Here is a 27,577-nt window from a genome sequence, read left to right as displayed (position 1 = left end):
TTTAGTTTTTTAAAAAAGAAAGACAAACATTCCCGGGTTACGAATAACCTGAAAATATTTTAAAATCTCCTACTACCACCACAGTAAGCTGAAAATGTTGCCTGTGTTGTGACGGAGGACTTAGCCAGCCGAGGAATTGAACACACTACGCCTGGGTGGGAACCAAACGCGATGTCAACTCGGCTACCGACCACCACGTTTTGTAAATCACGAAATCAGGTCAAATCTCAGCTGCATGTATAAATTTAACTGTTATCGCAGAATACACCTTCAAATGTTGATTGTTGGCGCATTTCAATAGAAAACTGAGAAATGCTTCCCCTGTAAAATTTGTTAAAACTCACACAGCCGGTCTTGCAAGCTCAATGACGATATGTGACATCGATAGCAAGATGGGCGCAAAGTGAACACAACGAATTTGTGAAACATTAATCAAAATGCATTATTTTGCTATCTGTAGACTGAAATAGTTATTCCTCATTGTAATTAAACTGATACAAAGTGTTTATAAAATAATTTGTATGTACTATGGAAGGATATTTACTTTGGTCTGTGTGTTGTGATGTTGACTTTTATAATTCACGCAGTTTAAGTTGATGCGAACAACACATACTTTGGATTGTGTGTATTGTTGGGTAGGTATATTCCGACAGCGATATCCTTGAAAGCATCACTGAGAAACATCCTTTTGTCTTGCTTGCATTTACTTACCGTTACTTAAGGTACTTAGCCAAAAAGGTACAGCAAATGTTAACGTTGATCAAACTTGAACTCAGATTTTTTAAAAGTTTAATACCTAGTGTGAAAGGCGCTGGATCCAAGCAAATGCTTCGGTGTAAATACTGTGTTCACATCAGCATTCGCTGCAATACCTACATATAGGCTAAATGGAAATTATGGACTTCTCAGTTGTTTTAAGAAATGCTCATAAAAAGTGACAAATTTATGTATTATGTATGTACAAAGGTAATTATTTAAAGCAAACAGATGTTAATTCACAAAGCACTCTTTTTAGGGTGAATTGCCTAATATAATAAAAAAAATATGTAAATTAAAACCTGTGGTCTATGGTACAAAAGTTCATAGATAAAATTGTAGGTTCATATCATTTTGCAGAAATGAACATTTTTGTTACATAATTTATCAGAATTAATATTCCTTCTTCTGTTTTTCTTTTCTTGTCTTCATTTCCCTTTATGCATACATTTATCATGTTTCTAGAGATTTAAAATAATTGTGTTATAGGAAGATAATAATCCACAAAATGAAACTAAAAATTAAATTTAAACATGGACCAAAATCTCATAAACAAATTTCAGTAGACAATAATGTGTTGGTGTAGTAAATATATTGTCATATTAAAGTTGCAAGGTTGGGTTTTTTCAAACTCTTGTCACTTTTAGGACGGGTTGTTTCGGAGAATTTGAACAATTTTTCAAATTTCAACATTCATTTTCGGGTTCTATGAAAGTCCCATTAAAGTTCTGTTATTATATCATTATAGGCTAGCTGCTTGACAGAACTGAAATAATAACAGAAGTTGAAAAAATCTTTCATAGAACTTGAAAATTAACTTTGAAATTTGAAGAATTGTTCAAATTCTCCGAAACAACACATTCTTAATGAACGTTAATCAAATAGAATTTTCAATTTTTGGCATTTGAACTGTCGTTGTTAAACGTCGGTTCTAGGTGTGGTTTTTGATAGAGATGTGATCAGCTGGCAAGCATACCAACATGACCGTTCATCAAAAGTGACGAGAGTTTGAAGAACCTAACCTTGCAAGGTCTGTTTTAGAAAAACATGAAAGGGATAGTAAAAAAAGCTGCCAATTTGTTTTATCTCAGTCTTATGTATAGGTACCTTTACCGTTTTTTTTTACTTTCATAACAAAATTTTACCATATTTTATATAGAATATGAATGAGATAATTATTTCTTATTCCCCTAATTTTTCTCAAAACAGAGAAAACACAAAAATTGAAGTGACCATGTGTTCATGAGATTTATGTCCGCAAAATAAACGTTCCAACTCCTAATAGACCTATCACATTTTATTTGCTCAATTTATTCTTGACGCTCTCAGGTATTTTGGTGACCAGTTCCTCGTGCAACGGGCTGGACAGTGCCGCCAGCACCCCCGAGGAGTTGGGCTTGGCAACCTTGCTGCCGTAGGAATAGGCCCGGCCCAGGATGTCAGTGAGGCGACCCCCGGCGGCACGGAGCACTGCCTCGGGGGCGCACGTGTCCCACTTCTTGCAGCCCGCCGAGGCAAACACATAGGCGTTGGCTTGCCCCTCCAGCAGTTGCAGCACCTGAGAAAAATTAAAATAATGTTTCGTTTTGAGTATCTTCTCTGTTTTTGTTATTCGATTGTCAAAATACTTTCAGTTGGGTTTCTTCAAACTAAAATAGATAAAAATAGGGAAAATTCGTATAACCGTCTTACTAATTAGATTCTTACACATCGGCTCACCATGTTGGTATGGTGAAGCCGCCCGTAAGCCTGGTTTAAGGCTGTTGTAAACATACAAATGCCATGGTAATAATTCAAGTTTAGCACTATTCTAATCTTAGGGGCCGTTCAAGTATTACGTCAGCAGATTTATTACAATTATTTACCCCCTCTTCCCCCTTGTCATCAAAAGTAAGCAAAGCTCTTACCCCCCCCTCCCATGCTTACGTAAAAATTGGTACCTATATGCATTTTTCTATTAATGTATTCTGTTTTTTAAGCGAGTACCTAAACGTATTAATTATTTGTGGGAATCCCCGAATATGTATTCGGTTTTCAAACATAGACAATGTGTGGGTTGCCAATGTGTAAAAAAAATAACTACTGCTGAGCAGTGCTGACGTAATCACTATCTCGACCCCCCCACCCCCCCCATGTCATCAAAAATAAGCAAAGCAAAGACCCCCTGCCCCCCTATAGTGCTTACATAATACTTGAACGGCCCCTTACGCACTCACAAAGGTTTAAAATCTTTAAAATAAAGAAGAAAATCTATTAATAGGAGCTCATGAAAGTTGAGGTCTGGAGTTGTGAAAAATAACAGGTTTTTCTGTCAAGAATTTTTAAGTCAAAGCAAGTATTTTCAGCTTGCAACACCATTTCATCACAATCTACGGATCTTTGAAATAAGCTCACCAAAGACAAATTTATGAACAAATACTGACTTATGCAAGGGGAATTCTCAAGTTACCTCAGGGTCTATAGATCAGTTCCGAATACAAATTCAAATTTGTTTTAAAAATGATACTCTTATCACTAAAAAATACATTAAATGTTCTTAAAAATATCACATTGTTTTTATTTTTATTTTTTTTGTTCATCCTCATTACTCACTAGGGTGACCTGTGTTGAAGCGGACTAAAGTTATTCATTTCTGTTTTATTAGTTTTCTATGTTGTTTTAAATGTTTTTTTTTTTGAGTTTTCATTAATCTCTTTCAGCCAGATTTTTATTCTTGATTTGTAATCATTTAAATTTTCTATTCGCTTTATATCAGGGGGAAGGATATAATTAATAAATATAATTTCTTTGGCCGAATGTGGTTTTATGACCTGGAATATTTTTTATGTCATTGTGATTTGACCTTGTTTGATGAATATGCGGTATTGTAGAGGATACAGTATTTTGTAATAGTTTCAATAATATATTTTTAGCATATAAATTATAAATTTTATTTGATTAATTTGTGTTATTTCACAATTAATTAATTAAAAATAATATATAGCATATTTGCGGCACGTTCCAGAGTGGAAGATACTACCAGTATCGCCCTGGTGTAAGACCACCATTCAGAATTGAAACGTTGCTCCAAATGGCTTTAGCCGTGTTTAGTGACTAGATCTGAATAGCCAGGTACTTCCCCACCTTCCTCTTTCCCTTCCCCACTTACCTTCAGCCTCACAACATCCCCCAATCGGGGATGCCATAGTCTCACTGGCTCCAGACGGGAGCAGTTGGGACTCTTGTGAGGTATTCACTATAAAAAAAAAAAAAAAAAAAAAATATCTGTTGTACATTTGGTACATCAAAACTATTGAAAATTTCAATTGAAGGCGTTCGTATGGGTACTTTCAGTACGGTCTTTATGATTCCTTTTTGAATTGTGTTCAGGTTATGTATATACTTAGATACAGCAGATCCCCCATCCTATAATTCCATATTCAATACAAGAATGACTTAATACTTAAAACATAAATTAATTTTTCCAATACATATACAAAGTTGTCAAACCTTATAGCCCGCTCCGCCCACCCTCAGCACTGTATCGGGCTTCAGCGCCTCGAGGCAGCTCTCCACCAGGGCATTGGAATGTGATCTGGAGGTGGTGATGACCAGCGGGGAGGCAAAGGGGCTGGGCGGGCTGAGACCCCGCACCCCGAGGCCCTCGAGGCCCCAGATGGTGCGCCCCCCAGCCCCATCCCCCCAGTAGGGCTGGTGGATCACTCCCCCTACCGCCTGCTCACGAACTGATATGCCAATCAACACGGTGACGTGTTCCAGAAATCCTGAAAGCGAAGACAATATTAATACAGATTTATTTTATGACCGTGAAGATAAAAGCGTACATTTTCTTATAACACTTCACACAAAAGAGGTAATATTGGCAGTAAGTGAATAAAATGATACAATAACAAAACAGAACACAATGTAAGAATTTGTATATAGTTTAGGTTAAGTTTGTTGTATGTTTGTTCTTCAATTTACTGTTTTGATTTGAATTGATGAGAATTCTTTTTAACACTTCACACAAAAGAGGATATTATAGTAACACCACAGAAAGAATAGACTAAAAGAATAAAAGAATGACCGCGATAGAGTCAGGAATTATAGAAACTAACATTGTTGTTTATATATAATGTAAATATATTTAGTATCCAATAATTATTATAGTTCCTGATTTCGCCACGGTCAATCTCTCAGAGGCTGGAGTATATTGTGCAATCTATCCATATATATATATATATATATAAATAAGGGTGTCTGTGGCGGGCGGGCAGGCGAACAAGCGGTGTAGTTTGTTTTTTTATACAAATCTACAGTTTTATTCCCAGATCGATGAAATTTGACAACACTTGACCTTCAAAGCAGGAGGAAGGTCACTGTATACATGAGATTTCAAATAACCACCCCATCCCCTTTTCCCACCCTATAAAGCAGAATTACTTGGGAAGACTGCCTCCTAAAACATGCATGTTTGTTGATACAGTGAAACTCTCAAGAAGTTTTCCGAGGGACCAGAAATTACTTGTGAAGACTGCCTTTGATACAGTGAATCTCTTAAGAAGTTTTCTAAGGGACCGGAAAAAATTGTGGTAAATCTTCGATGTGGGATAAATTGGCCATTTTTCAGTCAGTTTTCAAGAAACTGAAAAACCAAAGTTCTTAAGGACCGTAGTAAGCGTTCGAAAAGAAGAAGAAAATGGTTTGAAAGTTTGATCTGTAAATACGAATGTTAGAAGGAGAAGGAGAGCTGATATTAAAAAAATTATAATAATGAAGCGAAAATTCTGAAAATATTTAATATGACAAGACTCTTTTAAAATAGAGCAAAAATCACTCGACAAATGCCTAAATTGCATTTAAAAATACTCTATATATTTACTATGAATTTTTGCGTACCTATAACATATTAAATAACAGAACAAAATATGTTTTAAATAATTTTCGGAGCATACCCACATTTTTGTTATGCAATTTTTTTTTCTATTGAGGGAATTTCATATGATTACTATTTTGTCTATGGAAATGTATAGATATTATCTTCAAAAATAACATATTTTATTAGGAACTTAAATACTGAAAGTGTACAAGAGAAATAATGTTATAAATCTGTAGATTTTCGGAATGCGGGGGCTTCTTAAGTGGAAAACGAATTTCACTGTATTTTTCAGGAATCCATTACTGCTGTTTACATGGAAGAGTTATTCATCGATTGATAAAATTAAATATATAGATAGATACACATTAATTTTACATTGTCAAAAACATCAACATATTTTTGAGAACACACACACAATGGAGCAATATATAATATGCCAAGTGGTTAATGTTAAAGGTGGAAAGCTTAGTGAATTACAGAACTGCTTCAGATAACTATAACACTAACTACAAAAGTAAAATCATTTCAGCAAAGAAATCAAAACTCAAGTGAGAAGGCATTTAAATTTTTTTTTTTTTTATTTATTTTTTTTTTTTTTGTTACATACATGGTTTTAAAATACAAATTATGTTTTTTACATACATATTAAAAAAAGAAAGAAACAATGCGAATTACAGAAAAGTATATGTACACATGCACATATGTATACATATATAGTGTATTACACACCATACATAACATACACACACAATACACGTACACACACACGAGTTCATAAACAGCATATACATAAAAATAATAATATGCATAAATGTATGATAGCAAAAAAATCCCACATAGGCATCGCCAGTTCGTGGGTATACTTGTGTTTCTTTAAGGCAGTTCAGTTAAAATTACTCTAAATATACATATTTTATCTTTGTAGAAAATTGAAAAGAAAAGAATGAAAATATTTATAGTAAAATCATTATTTACTGTATTTACGGGATTAAATATGAAAAATAAAAGTTAATAAGGATTTGTTAAAAGTTAATAGAGATTAAGATCAGATGTTACAGCAGGTAAATATTAATATCTATGGTATTTATCCAAGACTTTATTACATTTTTATGTTTCCTGTAGGATGATATATTTTCACATTTGATTTCTGTATTGGTATAGAGTGCATTATAAATTTTTGGTGTAATAAAATAAGCATGTCTTTGCGCAAGCCTTGTTTTGCACAGTGGAACTTTAAATACATTATTTACCCTATTACTAGACCGATTTTCATTTTTTATAAAAAGAAAATTTCGAGCAAATATATATTTTAAACATTGTGTACAGTAAATTTTTCTTATCTCTAACAATTTAGCCTCTTCGAATAATTGCAAGGAGGGGTAGGTCATATCTTTATGCAACATTATTTTTAGTATTAGTTTTTGTGTTATTTCTAGTGGCTTAATATGGGTGTTATAAATCCCCCCCCATGCAATTATTCCATAAGATACTGATGATTGCACCAATGCATGATACACCAATTTGATTCTTTTGATATCTACTATGTTATTTAAACGTTTAAAAATATAAGTTAAATATCTAAGTTTATTTACAAGCTTTTCTACATGATTTGTCCATTTGAGTTGGCTGTCTATTATAATTCCTAAATATTTAACTGTATTCCCCGATTTCATTTCTGTACAGTTAGTGCATAAGACAGGATTGCAAGTATTTTTGTGAAACCTTATACTTAGATGAGTTAAGGGTGCCGCTTTTTTGGTATTATAAAAAGGAATATATATAGTTTTTTCACAGTTCAGAGTTAGAAGGTTTTGATTGAGCCATTCTTTGACAATAATTGTGCACTTATTTGCATTTTTAGAGACCTCGTCCCAGGATTTACCATGAACTGTGATTGCAGTATCATCAGCATACGAGAAAAGTTTTCCCGGAATACTAATATTACATAGGTCATTAATATAAATTAGAAACAAAAGCGGACCTATAACTGTTCCTTGTGGAACCCCATGTCTCATAGATGCTGGTTTACTAATATTTACGCCAATTTTTGTGGATTGTCTGCGATCAAGTAAATAATTTGTTAAAAGTGACAGACAATTGTTTTTGATTCCCATATTATTAAGTTTTCCAAGCAGTTTATTATGATTGACGGTATCAAAAGCCTTTTTTAGGTCTAAGAATATTGTTAAACTTTTCATATTCGAATCTAGATTGGTGTATAATTTTTTTGTTAGATTAAATAAAGCATCATCAGTACTAAGACCTGATCTGAAACCATATTGGTGTGGTGACAAGAGTGCATTAGATTCTAGAAACTCTAGTACTTGTATCTTTATGATTTTTTCTAATATCTTTGCAAGTTGGGATATCAGCGATATTGGTCTGTAGTTGTCAAGTTTAGAGATCGATCCAGATTTATGTATGGGTACAATAATTGAGAGTTTAAATGCATTTGGGAAAATGTTTTTTTCAAGGCAGGAATTAAAAATGTGTTGTAAGGGCATAGAAATGTGTTGTTTAATAGACTTGATTGTGATACAGCTTAATTCATCTGGACCATTGGCTGTATTTGTTTTAAGATTGTCAATGTGTTTTATAATTTCAGATTCAGTTATCCGTTTAAATTGAGATAAATTAGGAGTATATTCGGGGGTGGGTATGTCTATTTGGGTTGATTTATGTATACTGTTTTGAAATGAGGGATTATTATTTATTAAATCTGCGGCAACGTTTGTAAAGAAATCATTGAATTTATTTGCGATTTTTCCTACATCCGTTATGACTATTTTATCGTCTGTTACAATTTTTTCGGGAAATCTTTTTATTTTGTGTGTTCTATTCGTTATTTCATTTATGACTTGCCATGTTTTTTTAGAATCATTATCAGCTTTTTGCAATTGGTTTGCATAGTATTCTTGTTTACATTTCTTCATAAGAATATTAAAAAAATTTCTATAGATTATGTATTGCTGACGTAAATTTCCATTAGATGGTACACCTTTTACCATACAGTAATTCTCATGGTTTTTGTAAATTTTGTACAGTTTGTTCCTGTGTTGACTTGCAATTATCAGTCCACGCGTGATCCATGGTTTAATTTTTTTATGTTTTCTTTTAGGTGTTCGTGTTAATTCTAGACTATTTTTGATATTATTATTTAATATCGAATAGAATGTATTCAGTGATTGATTTGGGTCATCATTGGATAAAACTTGGTTCCAAGTTTCTTTTTTTAGAGAATTGTTTAGTGTTTGGTAGTTAATTTTATTTTTTTCCACTTGTTGTTCTTTAGTTGTATGATGAAAATTTAATTTACTGTGACCGAAAAAGGTTGGGTAGTGGTCTGTGATATCGAATTTTAGGACAGCTGATCTGGGTATAAAATTTTTATTAGTTTTGAGTAATATATGATCGAGGCAAGAATCAGCGTGATAGCCATATCTAGTGGGTTTATTTATGTAAGACAGATAACCCTCGCTATATATTACATTTAGATATTCGTTTGCAATAGGGTTTAGGATCGAATTATCAATGTTGATGTTTATATCACCTACAATAAATGAGAAATCGGATTGATTGCAATTATTTTCATTTATAAAATATTTAAGTTCTGTAATAAAGGATTTAGAGTCTAAGGAAGGGGAGCGATATATAGCAAGTATAGAGTATGTTTTACTGTTATGTGTGAAGGATAAATGTATGGCCTTAGAATACTTAAATTTGGGGATATTAATTATTACGTTAGTTATTTTATTTGAACTGTAAAATATTGAGAGACCATCGTGAGAAGTATGTTTACAGGGTAGTGAGTAAGTCTCATAATCGGAGATGTGGTAGGGTATTGAGTCACGCATTTGCGTTTCGGTAAGTATGATTACATTTGGACGAAAATCTAGAGAATTGAGGAAAATACAGAAATCATCAAAATGTTTGCGTATGCTTCTTATATTTAAATTTATTAAATTGAAATCTGTATTTCCCTCAATTATGTAGTTATTTAGTTCTGTCATATTTTCATAAACCTTAGTGTCTGGGACCGAAAAATCGTCATAGTAATCCATTTTCAAATTTAATTATATAAATTTCTTACTCTAGTAGGTACATGATTATTGGGTTGGAATGTCGTTAACATCATTTATTCTTATTATAGGGGATTCTTCGTTCTTTCTCAGTAATACATTTCCATCCTTCGTCCAAACGTATTTATATCCCAAAGATTTGGTAGATTTTGTTAACCAAAGAAGTTGTTTATTCTTTGGGGTAAGTTTATCATTTATGAATATTTTTTCAGTTGATTCTGAGTACCTGATGTCCTTGGGAGTGAAGATTCCTTTATTTTTTTTTTGTTTGATGACCTTATCCTTCGTTTCCTTTGTATCAAATTGAATAGTAATAATTTGTTTCACCGGGTTGTTATAGTAATTCACCAATGAGTTATTTTTTAGGAGGTCACTACAGTCTAGTGTCGACATCAGCATTTCTACTGGTTTTCTGATGTCGTCATTTTTTTTCAGTGTGATTCCTTGAATTTCAATGGATGTTTCTAGTGAGCTCTGTTGGATATGGTTTACTGACTGTTTAAGATTTTTTATTTCTTTTTGTAGTTCTTCAATTTTCGATTGAAGAACTACAAAAAGAAATAAAAATGAATAATGAATTCATTAATAAAATAATGAATTCATTAATTACTCTGATGCACCCACCGTGATGTACTCTATCTGAAAATATGTAGGTTGCTTTTATTTAAGAGTTGAGATAATTGTTTAAAAAAATTTGTGGTTTAAACAAAGTTCTATCGTTTCATTTAACCTCCTGTTCGCCGGCGTATACTTAAGGATACAATTAAAAAATCATTTCTATGAATATATATAGATATTTTCGGGAAACTAATTACGGTAGATTATATACTCACATAATTTTGCAAAAAACAAGTAAGTTATTACGCAAATAGAATCGGCTGACGCATGTCGGCAATCGAGAATTATGAACATTGATAAAAATATAATTTTTTTAGGATAATTTACTGCTCGTGAGGACTCTTTATTATTTAAGCAATTCTAATTTCGTGTTATAGTTCATGTCTTTACTATAATTTATTTTATGTAAAAGTTAATGATACAAATAATAAAAATTTAAAAAACCAGGGAAAGAAACTTTCGAGATATACATGGCGTTAATGAGCGTACTTGACATTCTTTAACCAGTGACTGATTTTGGAGTGGAAAATGCAAATAAAATGTTTTTTTTTCTACTTAAAACAAAAAAAAAATCAGTAAATATTGGATCATGTGAGCGATTTTTTTTGGTATAATTTGAAAAATTAAAAAGTCACTAGATTCAGAAATTTCTTCTACATTTCTTACTCCAAATAATGTCAGGAATCACTGGTTAAAGTAAGTGAAGTACGTCCCGTAACACCCTGTATAGTTCTTGTAAAAAAGTGCTCACAGATGTTTTAAATCCCAAATACTCAATATAGATTTAAAACTCACTGAGGGAATTAGGCAAAAGTAGGCAATTAAAATGACACTTTCGCCTCAAGAGACATATGCAGCTGTTGAGAGAGGAAAACAGCTGAAGGAAGTGTAAAAATAATGAAGAAAATCTCATTAATTGATCATTCCAAGAAGGCTCCGTTACCAGTAGGCAATTAAAATGACACTTTCGCCTCAAGAGACATATGCAGCTGTTGAGAGAGGAAAACAGCTGAAGGAAGTGTAAAAATAATGAAGAAAATCTCATTAATTGATCATTCCAAGAAGGCTCCGTTACCTGGTAGTATAATATATAGTGGGAGGTGGCACCATTGTGTCCATTAATTTAAGGCCTGAGCGCTTAAGTTGAGCGTTAAGCAGACCGTCGAAGATTACTAAAAATAACTCATGTTATGTTAAACAAATTTGCAGATAGAGTACTCGACGGTTGGCGCGTTGATTTGTTAAAAGATGGTAAACCAACACCGCAATGTATGTTAGTTAAGTGTAAATAGTTCTGTGTGTTAACATCGCTAATTACCATATTCTGAATGCAGTAAACTGAGGTACCACTTTGCACTGATAAATGGGTGCGCTACATAAGATTTCCACCGTTCCCACGTGTTTCCCTTTAGCATTAAAGCACCTAAAATTACAACAAAACAACACAATGAGTCAACCGCATAGAATGGCGACTTAGCATGGTTCATCATCGCAGAACATACAAAGGTGTAGAACAGAAATGGGCAAACGTGACGGTAGCGAGATCTACTTAATCCATAGAGAGTTTGCACATCGTCCTCTTCCTTCTCACACGTCTTGTATGAAAACGAAAAAGACAGAAGATATAAGAATGATGACGTCACATACACCCTTTCTCTGGGACTACTATGCTGCCGCGGTGAGTAAAAACACAGTGTCTCCCTTGAGACTCTCAAGGAAGACACTGTGTTTTTAATTATCGCAGCAGTATACACCTCAATGTTTCTTTTCGAGATAAAAAAAATAACAACAAAAACACAAATAAAATCATTATAGGTTTATAGTCGTCTCTTAGGGCTTATGACATGAGTACCTACACCTACCCTGAGGAGAAAGTTATATTTTGCATGTTTGTACTGGTTGGGTAACATTACCAACTTACCCTCGTTATAGTATAAAAGAATCTGTTATTTCAAGAAAGTAATACAAATACAATATGTTATTGGTGATGGAATCCAATATTGTATTTGTATTAATTTATTGAAAGAATTGAGTTTTTACAAGGACAAAACTATTTATTTATGTTTTATATGGACAAAAATTGTTTATTTCTATAATATTTTAACTAGCGCCATCTTTGAACGTGAAGATTGTAAATTGTATTACGTTTAACCATATCTTTTCATGTTTTATCATTAAAAAAATGTGTCAAAAGGGAGGATACCAAACATTAAAACTAGACATTCCATTATGTGCATTTGCAAATTTGAGCCTTTTTGGCCGTTAGTGCATATTTGAGCAAATTTTTTTATCATTAGTGCACATTTGAGCATTTTTCGTCAGTAATGCATATACAGAGTTGGGCAATAGTAATCACCCTATTGGAAAACCCTATAACTTTTGCAAATGGCGCCAAATGTCAATTCGGTTTTGACATTTGTGAAGTAAACAAACGCAGAATACAAATCGACAAGACATGAATCGGTTTACAAACAATTGAACAAATTTCACAAGCAGTACCAAAGTTTATCGTAAAAAAAAAAATTACAGCAAAAGTACATCGGGTGATTACTTTTGCCCCACCCTGTATAAGCAACTTTTATTTTTTTATATGCGCTGTTATATTTTTGTCTTTTCCGAGGAAACGGGTTATTTTTAAAACCGGTTGCTAATGAAAATTTTGAAAAAGATTATATTTGCAGTAGAGGAGTAGTGTTTGAATTTCTCTGTCCATTAAATGATTTTTTTGAGAAACCGGTCCTGTATTCATATATTTGCATGCATATTTCGCCCTTTTCATAGTCCATATATATGTAATCCAACATTGAATAATAACAAAACATTAAGCAATTTTTTATTAAAGTAAAATGAGATAATTGTTGAAGCGTACCAAATTACATATATTTTTTTTAAATCCCCAAAAAGCCATGCACTTGCAGCAATAAAGTTTTGCAGAAAATACTGTTACAAATTAATTAGGAATTAAAGCCTGTCGTCCCACGGGTCGGTAAGCAATTGACATAAACCGAATGCTGCAAAACCTTGCGCAGAAAAGTACCACACTGAACTGCGCTGCAGACGGTTACCTTACCGCAGCGAACTTAATTTTCTGCGCAGCGTCTTGCAGCATTCGGTTTATGAGCATTGCTTACCTACCCGTGGGACGACAGGCCAAGTAACCACTTTTTTGGGGGGATATTTTACCATGTGACGAGAGTCTAGCGACTAGGACAAATAAGCTTTTTAGTAAATACAGTAAATACGTACAAACACATGCGATGACAACAATAAATAATTGGGATTAGAAAGTCATACATTTTAATAATTATTGGATATTGAGGTTTTTAACGTGACTTTTTTTTATCTTCGTAGTAAAACAAATCTATCAACACTTTGCCACACAATTCATAAATTGACTTAACCTCAGAGCAAGATTATTTTCCTCAATTTTTGACAAACTATGTAATTTTGTAAACGTAATTTTGTATTAACCCATTCCCTCCAAGATGCCACAATTTATGGCCACCATCTTAGAAGACCTTCCCTCCGGACGGCAAAAATTTAAACCACTCGACAAAACATTTATTTTTCATAAATAATAGTATGCATTGCCATCTTTCAGATTTAAAAAAAATTATACTATGTTGTAAATTTTCAATAAATATAAATTTCACTTTAACCTGACGAAGAAACCATTGGTTTCGCAACACTTTTTTGTCAAGTAGTGGTTTATACAAAGTTATAAAATTAAATAAATACAAAAACAAAAAGTTGACTACATCAATCAATTCATGAAAAGTTCACTCAAAAATTAAATTAGCTGCAGTGATCAGTTTCGATCAAAGTAACTTTTGTTGGGATGGGTTGGTTCTAACTTTTACAAAATTACTTTGAGAAATGCATTTGTAAAGAAATATTACGTTAAAAGACAAATAAACCATTTTTCATAACTTCATTAAAACACATGTGGCAGGATTAAGGGGGATAGAAATGATTTAATACATTTAATAGTGACTATCGAAGACATGTAAATCACAATATAAGATAAATTAAAGAACTTGTACCTTGCGTATATTCAGAAGTTCCATCGAGCGGATCAACCCAAACCACAATATCTTCCTCGGTAATGTTCTCCAGCATGTCGGGGCATTTCTGCTTCAGCGTCTCCGGGTCTCCGTGGGTTATCAACCAATCGCTGGGAACCTTAAAGCAAATACTATCTATAGTTATAACACCTCCAACATCCGACATTTCCCAAACATTCTGACAGCAGTGTCAGAGGCTTAACCACTCAGAACATTAGAACGTCAAAAGACGTAAATATGATAATAGCGGTCAAGACATTAGAACGTCTTTTCACGTAAACGCGTGAGATTTTACAAAAATCGATTTATTTCCATCACTAGTATACGTATTGCCATGATTTAAAAAACAGAGTATCGATAATGAATAACGCTACGCGTCTGTATTCAAGAATATCTATGGAACGTAGAGGTGCATTATCTAAGCCGATTGGATCTGTCATCTTGTTCGTTCATAATTTATTGCGTTTCTAAATAATTTATTAAAAATATTTTAGTTTGGACGGTTAATATTTTGAGGTGACTAATAGTTTTTAATTATATTTCTTCAATATATAAAGTATTATTTCTCTATGATACTCAGAAAAAAGTACATTTTTCACGGCTTTGAAATAATGGTCAGCGATTTTTACATATTTTTGACGTATTCATAAAATGTATATTTAGAAACGCAAATATTTACGTATTACAACACAATGCGATAGTGGATTTCATAATCTTTCCAAAACATTTTTTAGAATGAGGCTACGTTTCCCAAAACGTGAGTTATGAAGCTTTTAGCAAAACTCGTAAATAACACAAAAATTATCACGTTTTGACAGTTCTCAAAGGAACACACAGTAAATAAAAGTCTTTGTCTGAGAGGTTAAATATGTGCTACTAATCTTTATTTGATATAAGCTGATATTATCTATGAGTATATTCATTTGTGGATACTTCAAGAATTTGACAGTCGAACTTCTCAGGCCTCTGCCATATTTTGACAGAAGATAGGAGTATTTTATTTTGGCTAATTTGTTCAGTTTTGGGGACAAACAGCTATTATCCGTAGAGTAAATTTTTTCGCTTTTCGGAACAGCTCATATGATCTCATAGAAATCGTTATGTCTCTCTTACCTTCATAGTTAGAAATATGAACTAAAAGGTGTTAGAAAGAGAAAATACCAAGCTTTATATTCAAATGTAGAGTAATTAAAACGAACACCTCTATGAAACCAAAGGTTACAATCGAAATTTGAGAAAAATTTATGAATCTTGTAAATTTTTATTTAAAAACAAAAAAGCGAGGTGGCAGTAATGTTTATAATATATTCGTTTAATAAAATATGTGTTTTTTTTTAAATCAGTAATTTTAGTTTAGTGTATAAAGAATAAACGTATGTGAGCCATTTTTAAAACTATTTATGTTTGATTTCAGAATTTGAATATTCAAAAAATTATATGTTTATTTTTAATAATAAAATTTGAAAGCGCATTTCATCATCTTTCAAAACTAGTTTTTAGTTTTCGGAAAAATTTAGAAATATTCCATTTATTTGGATTTTATTGCAAAGCGGAAATACTTCGACCTTCTGACAGAATATACCCGAGGCCAGAGTAGTTAATAATTATCACAAATAATTGCCAAAGATACTGTTCTAGCTGTACCCCGCCACGCGTTGCTGTGGCTCACTCTGTCTGTACAGACAGAGAAACAATTGAGCATGTTGCTTTTATGTCCAAAAGATGGCGCTATTTTTCAAATCCTGTTTTTACCTTTCACATGTGACATCTATATAATATAGATATATAAAAAGACATGCATATTCAAATGCAACATTGTGTCAAAATATCAAAGCAATCGGTGAAGAATTTTCAGAGATTTAAGATTTTGAACAAACAAACATTTACATTTTTATTTATATAGATTTTGAAACGCAACCTAATGAAATAGATATTTGCTATACCCTTTGATTTAAAAAATAATTATTCAGTATGCTTGGATATTTTTCCTAAAATCCAAATTTAAGTTTTGTATGAAAAAGGTCATGCAGCCGTTCCTCTTAAAACATCAGCACGGTGATGATATTTTGGAAGTCGATGCAATACATTCCCACCATCATTCAGCTTGGCACAAAATTTGGACTAAAGCCAGGCATCAATGAACAACTGACCTTCAATAACTAAAGATTTGCAACAAATTAATAATTTTATATTTATGATAACAAATTAAGTGCCCATAAATATTACGAAAATTAGGTTGATGTCATTGACATCCAAATTGGTAGACTTGATCATATTTTGGGTACCAGGAGGGTTCGAGCGTGCTTTAAATAAACTACGACATCGGTCTAAGTAGACCGCCGAAGAGCACACATTGAAATTACCAGACCCTACGTAGAAAAGCAAAGTTTGCTAAAGCAAGGCAACGGTTTGCAGCGCAGTCCATTGTGGGATTTTTCTGTGTATGGTCTGAATGTTCATTTTAAACCGAGCCGCCTGGCGTAGCGACGCTAAAAATGTGCGAGGTGGGTAAATTATAACACTATTGTAAAAGTGTCTAACTAAATAGTGTTGGAAACAAGCCTGAACTTTTCTTTATCCGATTTGGGATTTGTAGTTAAGTTTTTTACGCAGCCAACAATTGTAAAAAGGACTACAAATTCGTAAGTAGATTTTATTTTCACTGTCTAAATCAGAGGTTCCCAAAGTGGTCTATATGGACCCCCAGGGGTCGATATCGGCTTGCTGGGGGTCTATGTCAGGGAGAAAAAAATTTGGGGGTCCACAAGATTCAAATGGGGGTACATAAGAGCGGACCCCCATTTACCTCAAGTCAATATTTAGGAGTTCCGTAAATGACACAATACACCCAACACAAATAACACAGTTTACGTAATACTAATAATAGACTGAGAAATTACTTATTTGATATTTGTATGTTTATATATCGTAAAGTTTTTTTTTGAGGTATATAAATAGAGTCTATGTTCCTTTTCTCGTCAGAATTAATATATTGAACCAAAACATTGCACATTGGAAGCCGCGAATTTTCCTAGTTCCCGAACATGTTTTTGAAAAACATCCAGGGTAATAATGGGGTTCAACATTTAGATGTACTTCACACAGACTTCAAAACTAAGTTTGAGGACATTTTGACTGTGGAAATAGAATTTTGAAGAATCGGATATCATATGACAAGAAGAACTGATTGGAATAAGCGCTAACAAAGAACTTAAGGGGCAGTTCTGTAGGGCCAGCTACAGAAAGAAATTCCTGTTGCTTATCCTGCTCCATTTTCATTTGGTGTAATACCTCACAAGGGCGCCCCTGTCTGCACAATGCAAAAAACAGAGGAACTATATTGCCACTCAGTTGTAGGGCAGGCAAGGAAGGGAATCTTTTTACGAAAAAAATAAATGATTATCACATGGGACGTTAATAGTTTTAGGAAAATTTAGAAAAATATTCGGCAGGCAGGAAAAAAAATTTTTTGGCATGTGGTCTACGGGGCAAAAAAGTTTGGGAACCTCTGGTCTAAATGGTGATATTACAGTGTTAGATTAATTTATTAGAGAAAGGGAGATGATCACGCCGCTATAACATAATTAGTTTCATGTTGATGAGTACAAATATTAGTAAGTTATTGTGCGTAAATAACTATGTAAGGACAATGAAAACACAAAGTTAGTACCTCAATATCACTTACTCCCTCTTCCCCAATAATAGTGATATTTGGGAACTGGTGGGAAAGGGATGCCACTATGCAGCGCTGGGCCGACCTATCGGCTTCTGTCTGAAGATCGTCTTTTCCCTGAAATGCAAAAAATTAAATTATGAAATATTTCTAATGTTGGAGTTATTTATTTGTCTTTAAATTATATTTTTTATGTGTGTTGTCACAGAACGACAAATAAAACTATAAAACCAATGATGTATGTATGACTATTCAATTTCATTTGTAATTTTAATATTGTATAAACTTCAAGTGACACTGTTTTTATAAACAAGCAAAAAATAAATATCAGAAGAGATTTTTAAATTATTTATAAACAGTAGGTAAGTTGATTAGATTCTTAGATGAGAGGTTATTTTCATGAACTTGGATTAAACACTAACAGCCATAATAATAATTTAAAAAAAAAAACACTTACACATTGAATAAAGACTATAGAAGTTCAGATTCGATTTGATACTAATAAAAAAAAAACTTTAACCCTGTTTTTTAAACCCGGCAACATCAGATTTGGCATCTAGCAATGATCCCATGTGTGAAAACAAAATATTATTGTGATTTAACATGTAATTTTATATAGTTTCTAAAATGGTATTTGTTTTAACGACATCTTCTAAAATAAGAAACTTATAGGACATTAAAATGCCTTGGAAAAATTCCGAAATTCAATGAGAAATTATATTATTATTAACAGTTTATACAACAGATAAACAACCCTCTTTTGCTGTATAAATCTTTCCTTGAACCATTTTATGTCATTATAGTGATTTATTTTTGGGGAATTATGCCATGTTGCGTTACCTCCTTCGTTTAGCCAACATTTTGGACAGCATGATAGAGTCCATCATCAGGGCAGATGTGTCTGAACACATCTTCCCTGGTGAATTTTGGCCATGGAAATCTCTAATCATACCATTTTATGTCAATTTCTATTAGTAAGATTTTCACATGCATGGTTTATCAATTGTATGGATAGAAAAATCAATTGTATGAATATAAAATCAATTGTATGAATATAAAATCAATTGTATGAATATAAAATCAATTGTATGAATATAAAATCAATTGTATGAATATAAAATCAATTGTATGAATATAAAATCAATTGTATGAATATAAAATCAATTGTATGAATATAAAATCAACTGTATGAATATAAAATCAAGTGTTAGAATATGAAATCAATTGTATGAACATAAAATAAATTGTATGTATATTATAAAGTAAAGAGGACTATTTCAAAAAGAAAATACTATCTGCAGACAATAACAATAAACAAATATGGAAAACGGTTAATTTAGCCATGGAAAATTCTATAAAAACCCAAAACATAAAGTACATTGAACATGAAAACAAAATCATAGATGCTAACATTCATCATAAACAATGTGCAAACATATTTAATGATTTTTTTGCCAATGTTGGAAAAAATCTAGCGAAAAATATTAATAAACCTATTAACCCAAAAAAGCAAATAATTGTAAATTTACAAAAAAAATTGTCAAAGTTTGAAACAACGTCTGAGTGTGAAATCTTAAAAATAATTGAAGGCATGAAAGGAGGTTCGTCTCCCGGATTCGATAATATTACGGTACATTTTCTAAAATTCATTTGATAAAACCCATTACTCATTTAATAAACTTAAGTTTAATAAAAGGAATTTTTCCAACAAACTACAAGAACACTATAATTTCACCTATTTATAAAGCTGGAGATCCACAACAAATAACTAATTATCGCCCATCTGTCTAATCTCAAACATAAGAAAGATTTTTGAAAAAATCGTGAAAAAACAGTTGGTCAATAATTTCCTTGAAAACAATAAAATCCTACACAAAAACCAATTTGGTTTTATAAAATCACTCAGCACACAAGATGCTATTGCTAATGTAACTTCACACATTTACGAATCATTAGAAAAGGGCGAAAAATGTGCAGGTATTTTTATTGATCTCAGAAAAGCTTTTGATAGCATATCCCACGAAATTCTACTGAGAAAATTGGAAAATATAGGTATAAAAGAAAATGCGATTAAATGGATTACCAACTATTTAAAAAATCGTCCACAAGTCGTAAAAATTAATCAGGTTAAAAATGATAAAGAAATATCAGACTTTGGAATCCCTCAAGGTACGGTGCTTGGACCAATTCTTTTTACAATATACGGTAACGATATTTTCTTTCAACCATTACATGGACATATTACTTCATATGCCGACGATACAGTACTAATAATAAAGGAAAAGACGCTAAAAGCCACAGAAGACATAAACACTCTTAAGAATTTCTTCGACATTAATTTACTGTCACTAAATAGCGATAAAACATTTGTCATTCCATTTGCAATACAATCAAAAGACACTGTTTCTGCTATCGTGGTACGAGAACACGCCGTCAGATGGAATGCAGGAAAACACAGCCTCCATCCAGCTCCTGCTAGTTCCCGCCTTGCTGCCGAAGACAGATGACGTCTTTGAGTGTTGTCCCGCTTCCATGATGCTGCTGTTCCCGATGCGGCTCGAAGGACCATATGTTTCTGCTATCGTGGTACGAGAACACGCCGTCAGATGGAATGCAGGAAAACACTTCTTCTTGTTAACATATAAATTTATTAATTCACAATATATTTGCAGAGGATCTTATTTTCCTCTGCTAAAACTTAAACTGAAAGAAATAAAGGTCTAGTTTCCTCTATTCTTCAGTTTTCCCTAGGTTTACATAAACCTAGTAATTATCTCACAGCTGACTGCCTAGGTACGCATGTACCTACCAGTTATATCAATACTAGCTCCTGCGTAGGTACGTCTGTACCTACCAGTTATAGCAACACTCTAATACTGTCCTCTAATACTGTCCTTCTTCTGGGAGGTATCTGTATTTAAACTAAATTCTGAAGGACATTTTACCAAAATAAAGATGTTCCACCCGCTCGTTGGCAAACAACATTCTTAACATAAAATAAAATGCACTAAACTATTCTTAATGATACAAACGTGACTTAAACAATACAAATATTTTAAAGGGATTATTTTAAGGGACATGAAACTTTATTTGGGGTTTTTATTACTATGGGACAGGGGTGGGAAAGGTATTGGCAAATATTTTTAGGCATAATGGTTTAACTAGGGTCATCATAAAATAGAAAGCGAACAGCTCTATTTGAAAACTGCCGCTGCTTGCAGTAAAATGTCACTAATTCTTAAATCATAAATGATACACAAACAAGACAATATCTTTATAAAAATACCAGGCCAATGAATTGTTTTATTGTAGGGTCGAATCTGCAAATGTGGGAAACTACACTAAACTTGAAAATACGAACTGTGGGAACTGGCTTGAAGGTTAAATTTTACTGAGCAATATGTAATAGTCGCATTCTGGAAGATACATACCTCCTCCCGTGAAGTACTTCACAAAATAGGCTAAGAATGCGACTGTTATCTTTATTAGGTACCTACTGCATGTCTACGAAAATTACCAGTTAAATTTATTAAAATGTCTAAAATACAAATATTTATGCTGCTTTTAAAACTAGAAATTCCGTGGAATATGTAAATCTTATGACTAAATATCGTGTAGTAGGTAATGTCTTAAAACTAGAAATCCCGTAAAAAATGTAACTCTTATGACTAAAAATTGTGTAGTAGGTAATGTCTTAAAACTAGAAAATCCGTAAAAAATGTAAATCTTATGACTAAAAATTGTGTAGTAGGTAATGTCTTAAAACTAGAAATTCCGTAAAAAATGTATATCTTACTGACTGACTAAATGGCTGTAGTAGGTAATTTCGCATTCACCTCCACCCTTAAACCCGCCTTGAGCATGTATGTATGTAATATTTTGTATTAATTTCTTCGCACTTTCTACTGAATTTACACTATCTAAATAGTCGTTCATGTAATGTTTTGTTTTTATTGCTTCGAAGGCCTGGGGATACTGAGATAAAAATTGATCCGCGTTTTTATTTTTTACGAATTGCGCCGAACAAGGTGATGATTTTGCGCCAAAAATTATAAGAAGGGAAGAAACCGCGTCACGCGTCTCTCCTTTTAACGTTTTTTGTAATCTATATAAATTTTCGCTGTTAGATACTTTTAAGAAGTCTGCGGTATGATGGAATATTGATTTGAACGCAATCCATTCAATTGGATTGCCGTTAAATGTGGGAAGATCATTAACTTTGGGCCTGGTATTATATAAAGACATTGCCTTACAAATTGATTCCGCGAGACGGTCTTCAATTATAGCAGGTGTTGGTCCCTGGAATCGGCCCTGCGACTCTGGCCACTGTTGCCCGTCGCGTTGCTCTGCTAAGTTGAATGGCTGCTCTGATGTAGGAAGCTCCCAGCAGCTACTGCTTGGCTGCTGATGCTGCGTCAACTGCAGCTGAAGAGATTGCCCTACCAAGGGCTGCTGATGTGATGTTCCTCTGGGTGGGAGTACCTCATACCGCCCGCCCTGCTGCTGCTGCTCCAACCGCTGTTCCAATTGCAGCGGATGAGCCCGCTCTACCCGAGGTTCCATTTGCGACGGGAGAGTCTGCCCTGCCAAGGGCTGCTGCTCTGAGGATCCTTTTGGTGGGAGTAACGCGTACCGCCCACCCTTGTGCTGTTCCAACCGCTGTTCCAATTGCAGCGGATGAGCCTGCTCTACCCGAGGCTCCATTTGCGACGGGAGAGTCTGCCCTGCCAAGGGCTGCTGCTCTGAGGATCCTTTTTGTGGGAGTAATGTGTACCGCCCACCCTTGTGCTGCTCCAACCGCTGTTCCAATTGCAGCGGATGAGCCTGCTCTACCCGAGGCTCCATTTGCGACGGGAGAGTCTGCCCTGTCAAGGGCTGTTGCTGTGCAGTTCTTGTGGGCGGTTGTAGTGATAACCGCCCATCATGGAGCAGTTCCTGTTGCTGCTCCATTTGAACTCGAAGAGGCTGTTCATCGTGATCTCCAAGTTCTGATGATGAACTGTGATGTGACTGGTCCACCCAGTCATTGACTCTATCCTCGAGAGTCCGTTGCGAAGTCCTTGATGCAGCTTCTAAAATGAGCGCCGCATGTTGCTCCTCTGCTTCCAGGACTGACATTGCTGCAGCCATCTTTGCTTCAGAAGCCTTTGCTTCCGCGGCCATCTTTGCTTCAGCCATCTCCGTAAGTAGGCGGGCCTTTTGTCTCGTGATGTGCACCTTGGTTGCTGAAGCTTTTATTTGAGCCTCCATCCAGCTCCTGCTAGTTCCCGCCTTGCTGCCGAAGACAGATGACGTCTTTGAGTGTTGTCCCGCTTCCATGATGCTGCTGTTCCCGATGCGGCTCGAAGGACCATATGTTTCTGCTATCGTGGTACGAGAACACGCCGTCAGATGGAATGCAGGAAAACACTTCTTCTTGTTAACATATAAATTTATTAATTCACAATATATTTGCAGAGGATCTTATTTTCCTCTGCTAAAACTTAAACTGAAAGAAATAAAGGTCTAGTTTCCTCTATTCTTCAGTTTTCCCTAGGTTTACATAAACCTAGTAATTATCTCACGACTGACTGCCTAGGTACGTCTGTACCTACCAGTTATAGCAACACTCTAATACTGTCCTCTAATACTGTCCTTCTTCTGGGAGGTATCTGTATTTAAACTAAATTCTGAAGGACATTTTACCAAAATAAAGATGTTCCACCCGCTCGTTGGCAAACAACATTCTTAACATAAAATAAAATGCACTAAACTATTCTTAATGATACAAACGTGACTTAAACAATACAAATATTTTAAAGGGATTATTTTAAGGGACATGAAACTTTATTTGGGGTTTTTATTACTATGGGACAGGGGTGGGAAAGGTATTGGCAAATATTTTTAGGCATAATGGTTTAACTAGGGTCATCATAAAATAGAAAGCGAACAGCTCTATTTGAAAACTGCCGCTGCTTGCAGTAAAATGTCACTAATTCTTAAATCATAAATGATACACAAACAAGACAATATCTTTATAAAAATACCAGGCCAATGAATTGTTTTATTGTAGGGTCGAATCTGCAAATGTGGGAAACTACACTAAACTTGAAAATACGAACTGTGGGAACTGGCTTGAAGGTTAAATTTTACTGAGCAATATGTAATAGTCGCATTCTGGAAGATACAGACACCCCTAAACACTTTGACATTATCATACATGACAATTCCAAAACACACGATAAAAATTATTGTATCACAAACTGCCCAATATTAAAAACAACAAACACGATCAAATATCTAGGAATAATTATAGATAAAAATCTGAAATGGAAAGACCAAATATGTCAAGTTGTAAAAAGATTAGAAAACTAATATGTATATTCTTAGGAATCAGAAATTTTTTGTTGATAAAAAACCTATATTTAATATACTATGCTTTGGTTCAATCAACTTTACAATATGCCATCATTAGTTGGGGATCCCCATATAAAACTAACCTCCTTCCAATAGAAGTCGTGCAGAGAATAATTATTAAAATCATATTAAAAAAACCTTCGGACTACCCAACAGACCGCTTATTCAAAGAATTTCAAGTACCTCCTTTTAAAGATCTGTACATTAAAAATTCATTAATTCAAATCATAAAAGAAAAAGAAAAGTACCAATTTCTAACTGAAAACCGCACTCGACTTAAATACATTTTTCCATGTCCAAAATTAAACACTTCATTTGCACAACATTACTATGCATACCAAGGAAGAACCTTTTTCAATCAACTCCCTGAGGAAATCAGAATCATAAACGACAAAAGCTAAGCTTTGAGCATTTTGAAAAAATATTTTAAAGATAAATTATCAAAAAAATGAAAAGTAAAATATTCTACTTAAGAATCAATTTCTTCTCCAAATATAGTATACATATTAATAAAAAAAAATAATAATAATTGTCTTTATCCCAGAAACTAATAACATCATATTTTTATTTATATATTATGGCTACTAGTAGTATATTTTACTTAAAATATTTTTTTTCCTACTTCTCTTGATTCTATATGTATATCTACAATAACATAATGTACACTCCTCTTCCGACCACAAGCGAATGCTTCTCTGGAAGAGTAGTATTAAAGATTGTCATTGTAAATTGTAAACCTTATTACTTACATGTACTTTTTCCTTTAATAAATAAATAAAAAATATCAATTGTATGAATAAAAAACAATCGTATGATTATAAAATCATTTGTATGACTATAAAAATCAATTGTATATATTTTCACCACGTTTATTAGTAAGTCTGTTCAATTTTACTCGAGGACAGAAGTCCTCGTTTACTTTTCAGGGTGTTTAGGCCTCTTAGAAGGTAGGAAATGAATTATGTTGAAAAACTGAACTGCCAGCAACTGAGTAAATAGTGGACAAATAGAGAAATATTTAGTTACCTTTTCAACAATACCAAGTTCCCCTTGGCTCATGACATCTCTGATGATTTTCCCAGCTCTGTTTGCCGCAGTTATGGAAGATGCCATAACTCGCATCACCAGGGGAACGTTGTGAGCCATATTTGTTTCTTGAGCAATTGTAAAGCCGTCTACAACCAAAGAGTTATCCTTCTATATTAAATACACGGCTTCTAGGTTTTTTCACCGGGCGCGTATTCAGCAATCCAATTCCCTGTTATAAAGTTAGCCAGCCGTAACCGAGAAAAAATATATTAAAAAGCCAGATACGTTTAGTCTCCGATTCAAGGTTAAGTATTCTGTTTACGAACGACCTACTTACGAATTGATGATGTTATTTGTTAGAGAGACGCGCACAGAAGATATAGATTGATTTATTCTCAAGTCACCCAAGCCATTGTGTATGTAAATTCATAAAACTAAGCAAAATTCAAAGGTAAACTTAAATCACCTGTAAGAACTGTCAAAAAGACAAGACTATAAAAATATCGCATTTTGGTATTGCCACAACAAGAGAGAAAGTCAAAATAATCACCTTGTGAAATAAAATGTGAAAAATTGATTGTAGTCGTATTTTCAGAAGAGGGGGTCAGGAAATCAGGTTTTCAGTTAAAACTAGACTGTGCGCATACTGCACTAAATAATTAATAGTAGAAGATCTGAAAAATTGCTAATAATGCTATTAAAACATTGAATACTTTGTTGGATAGGTTTCGAAATTCTTTTAGAAAGTTTTGTAAGGTCTGCAAGCAATTTGGGCAGTTTTGGCTACATTAGTAATGATGGCATGAATGTAATTTACCCATTTATTTTCTCTTGAGTTTCGTTTGTTTCGGAATCCACCACCTAAAAATTCTTTTATTGTTAAACAGCTTTTTATTTTATTAAATAGAAAAATAAGATAATATTAATAACTCTAAATGAATCATGAAACAGAAAAAAAGGTAACGGTAACAACTGGAAATTAAACCCAGAATCTCTGTGGGACAAATTATCGCAACCAATTCGGCCGCTGGGACCTAATTAATGTCTATCTCGTATTTCCAATGACTAAATAAAATACCCTCTATATTTAATGCGTATATCAAATTCAGAAAACCATATAATCTTCACAATAAAAGATATAAATTTGTTTTAGACCACTTTAATTTTAATTGTACTCTACCGGTTTCGGAAGCACCCTTCCTTCGTCAGGAGAATATTAAAAACTTTTTTAATATTCTGTGTGGGTGCTTTAGAAAGGGTGCTTCCGAAACCAGTAGAGTACAATTAAAATTAAAGTGGTCTAAAACAAATTTATATCTTTTATTGTAAATTATGACGAGCCACAAAATAAACGCTCATTACAAAAATACAATCTTCAACTAAATTTAGCAATATTTTTGGCTGATATCTTTTTTAATATTTTGTTACCTTTTTATTTGTGTTTTACGCCGTCCTTCTTTACGTCATCATTCCACGTTTTCTTAGGGAATGCGAGTGGAAGTAATATGTCTTTAATTAATCCGTTATGTTTATCGATATAATGAAATCAGCTGCAAAAATACTGGTCCCATGTATCACAATAATGATAGTTTGCTTGTAGATTAACACTGAATGACCCAGGTGCTAAAATCATCTTACATAGAGGCAGGACTTGCCAAGGCAGGTGCAATTGGAGTAGTCTGCTCCGGGTGGCAACTTTCCAAGGAACCAAGGAGACAAGGTGCTGATAATACCTAACACCTAACACAGCGCCCTTGAGGTTTTTACTCAGAGCCAACCCTACATAGAGGACCAGGTGCTGTCAAAGTGACTGCTGAAATTGAAATGTGAAGTAAAAAAGCAAAATATGAATATTTAAGATGCAAAATTAGAAAAACAAAAATTATGATTTCAGATTACTCATCAGATATACTGAGACCCAATGGATACAATTTTTTTGTATTTGATGGGTGCTTTTGCAGCTTATGAAGTGTTAGATGCTAGTGGACTTTAAAGTTTATGATTTAATATAAATACTTTTTATACTCGTAAAACCAAATCGGCCTTTCCTTTTCTTCGCCACAAAAAAAAACAAAACTACAAAATTATGAAAAGTAAGCATAAT

The 27,577-nt window shown here is 33.5% G+C and overlaps 1 protein-coding gene across 5 annotated transcripts; it reads right to left on the bottom strand.

Moving 5' to 3' along the window:
• Positions 1 to 26,032, bottom strand: LOC149416620 (3'(2'),5'-bisphosphate nucleotidase 1). 5 transcript variants are annotated; one of them, XM_089640837.1, is made up of 7 exons: positions 25,940 to 26,032; positions 25,471 to 25,619; positions 18,046 to 18,165; positions 14,355 to 14,493; positions 11,630 to 11,734; positions 4,246 to 4,520; positions 1 to 2,314 (listed from the first exon to the last, which is right to left on the bottom strand). In XM_089640837.1, the coding sequence occupies exons 1-7, from the start codon at positions 25,980 to 25,982 to the stop codon at positions 2,054 to 2,056; spliced, it is 1,092 nt and encodes a 363-aa protein (XP_089496963.1). In that variant the 5' UTR covers positions 25,983 to 26,032; the 3' UTR covers positions 1 to 2,053. The 5 variants fall into 5 exon arrangements, with proteins under 5 accessions (XP_089496963.1, XP_089496966.1, XP_089496964.1 ...); XM_089640840.1 differs by having other exon boundaries at positions 25,471 to 25,702; positions 25,807 to 25,985; XM_089640838.1 differs by having other exon boundaries at positions 25,471 to 25,702; positions 25,811 to 25,985.
• Between the last annotated feature and the right edge of the window lie 1,545 nt (positions 26,033 to 27,577).

Source organism: Hesperophylax consimilis, chromosome 16 (assembly GCF_061612785.1).
Source record: "Hesperophylax consimilis isolate HC1 chromosome 16, BYU_Hcon_1.0, whole genome shotgun sequence".
Lineage (NCBI taxonomy): Eukaryota > Metazoa > Arthropoda > Insecta > Trichoptera > Limnephilidae > Hesperophylax > Hesperophylax consimilis.
The sequence above is the reverse complement of the archived record's forward strand: the minus strand, read 5'-3'. Positions and strand labels throughout refer to the sequence as shown.

Excerpts from the sequence above, each read along its gene's own strand:
- LOC149416620 (XM_089640837.1), bottom strand. The coding sequence starts at position 25,982 with ATGCGATATTTTTATAGTCTTGTCTTTTTGACAGTTCTTACAG. Across the intron at positions 18,166-25,470 it reads AACTTGGTATTGTTGAAAAG|GGAAAAGACGATCTTCAGAC; the intron begins GTAACTAAATAT and ends TTTGCATTTCAG. Across the intron at positions 11,735-14,354 it reads AACTTCTGAATATACGCAAG|GTGCTTTAATGCTAAAGGGA; the intron begins GTACAAGTTCTT and ends TTGTAATTTTAG.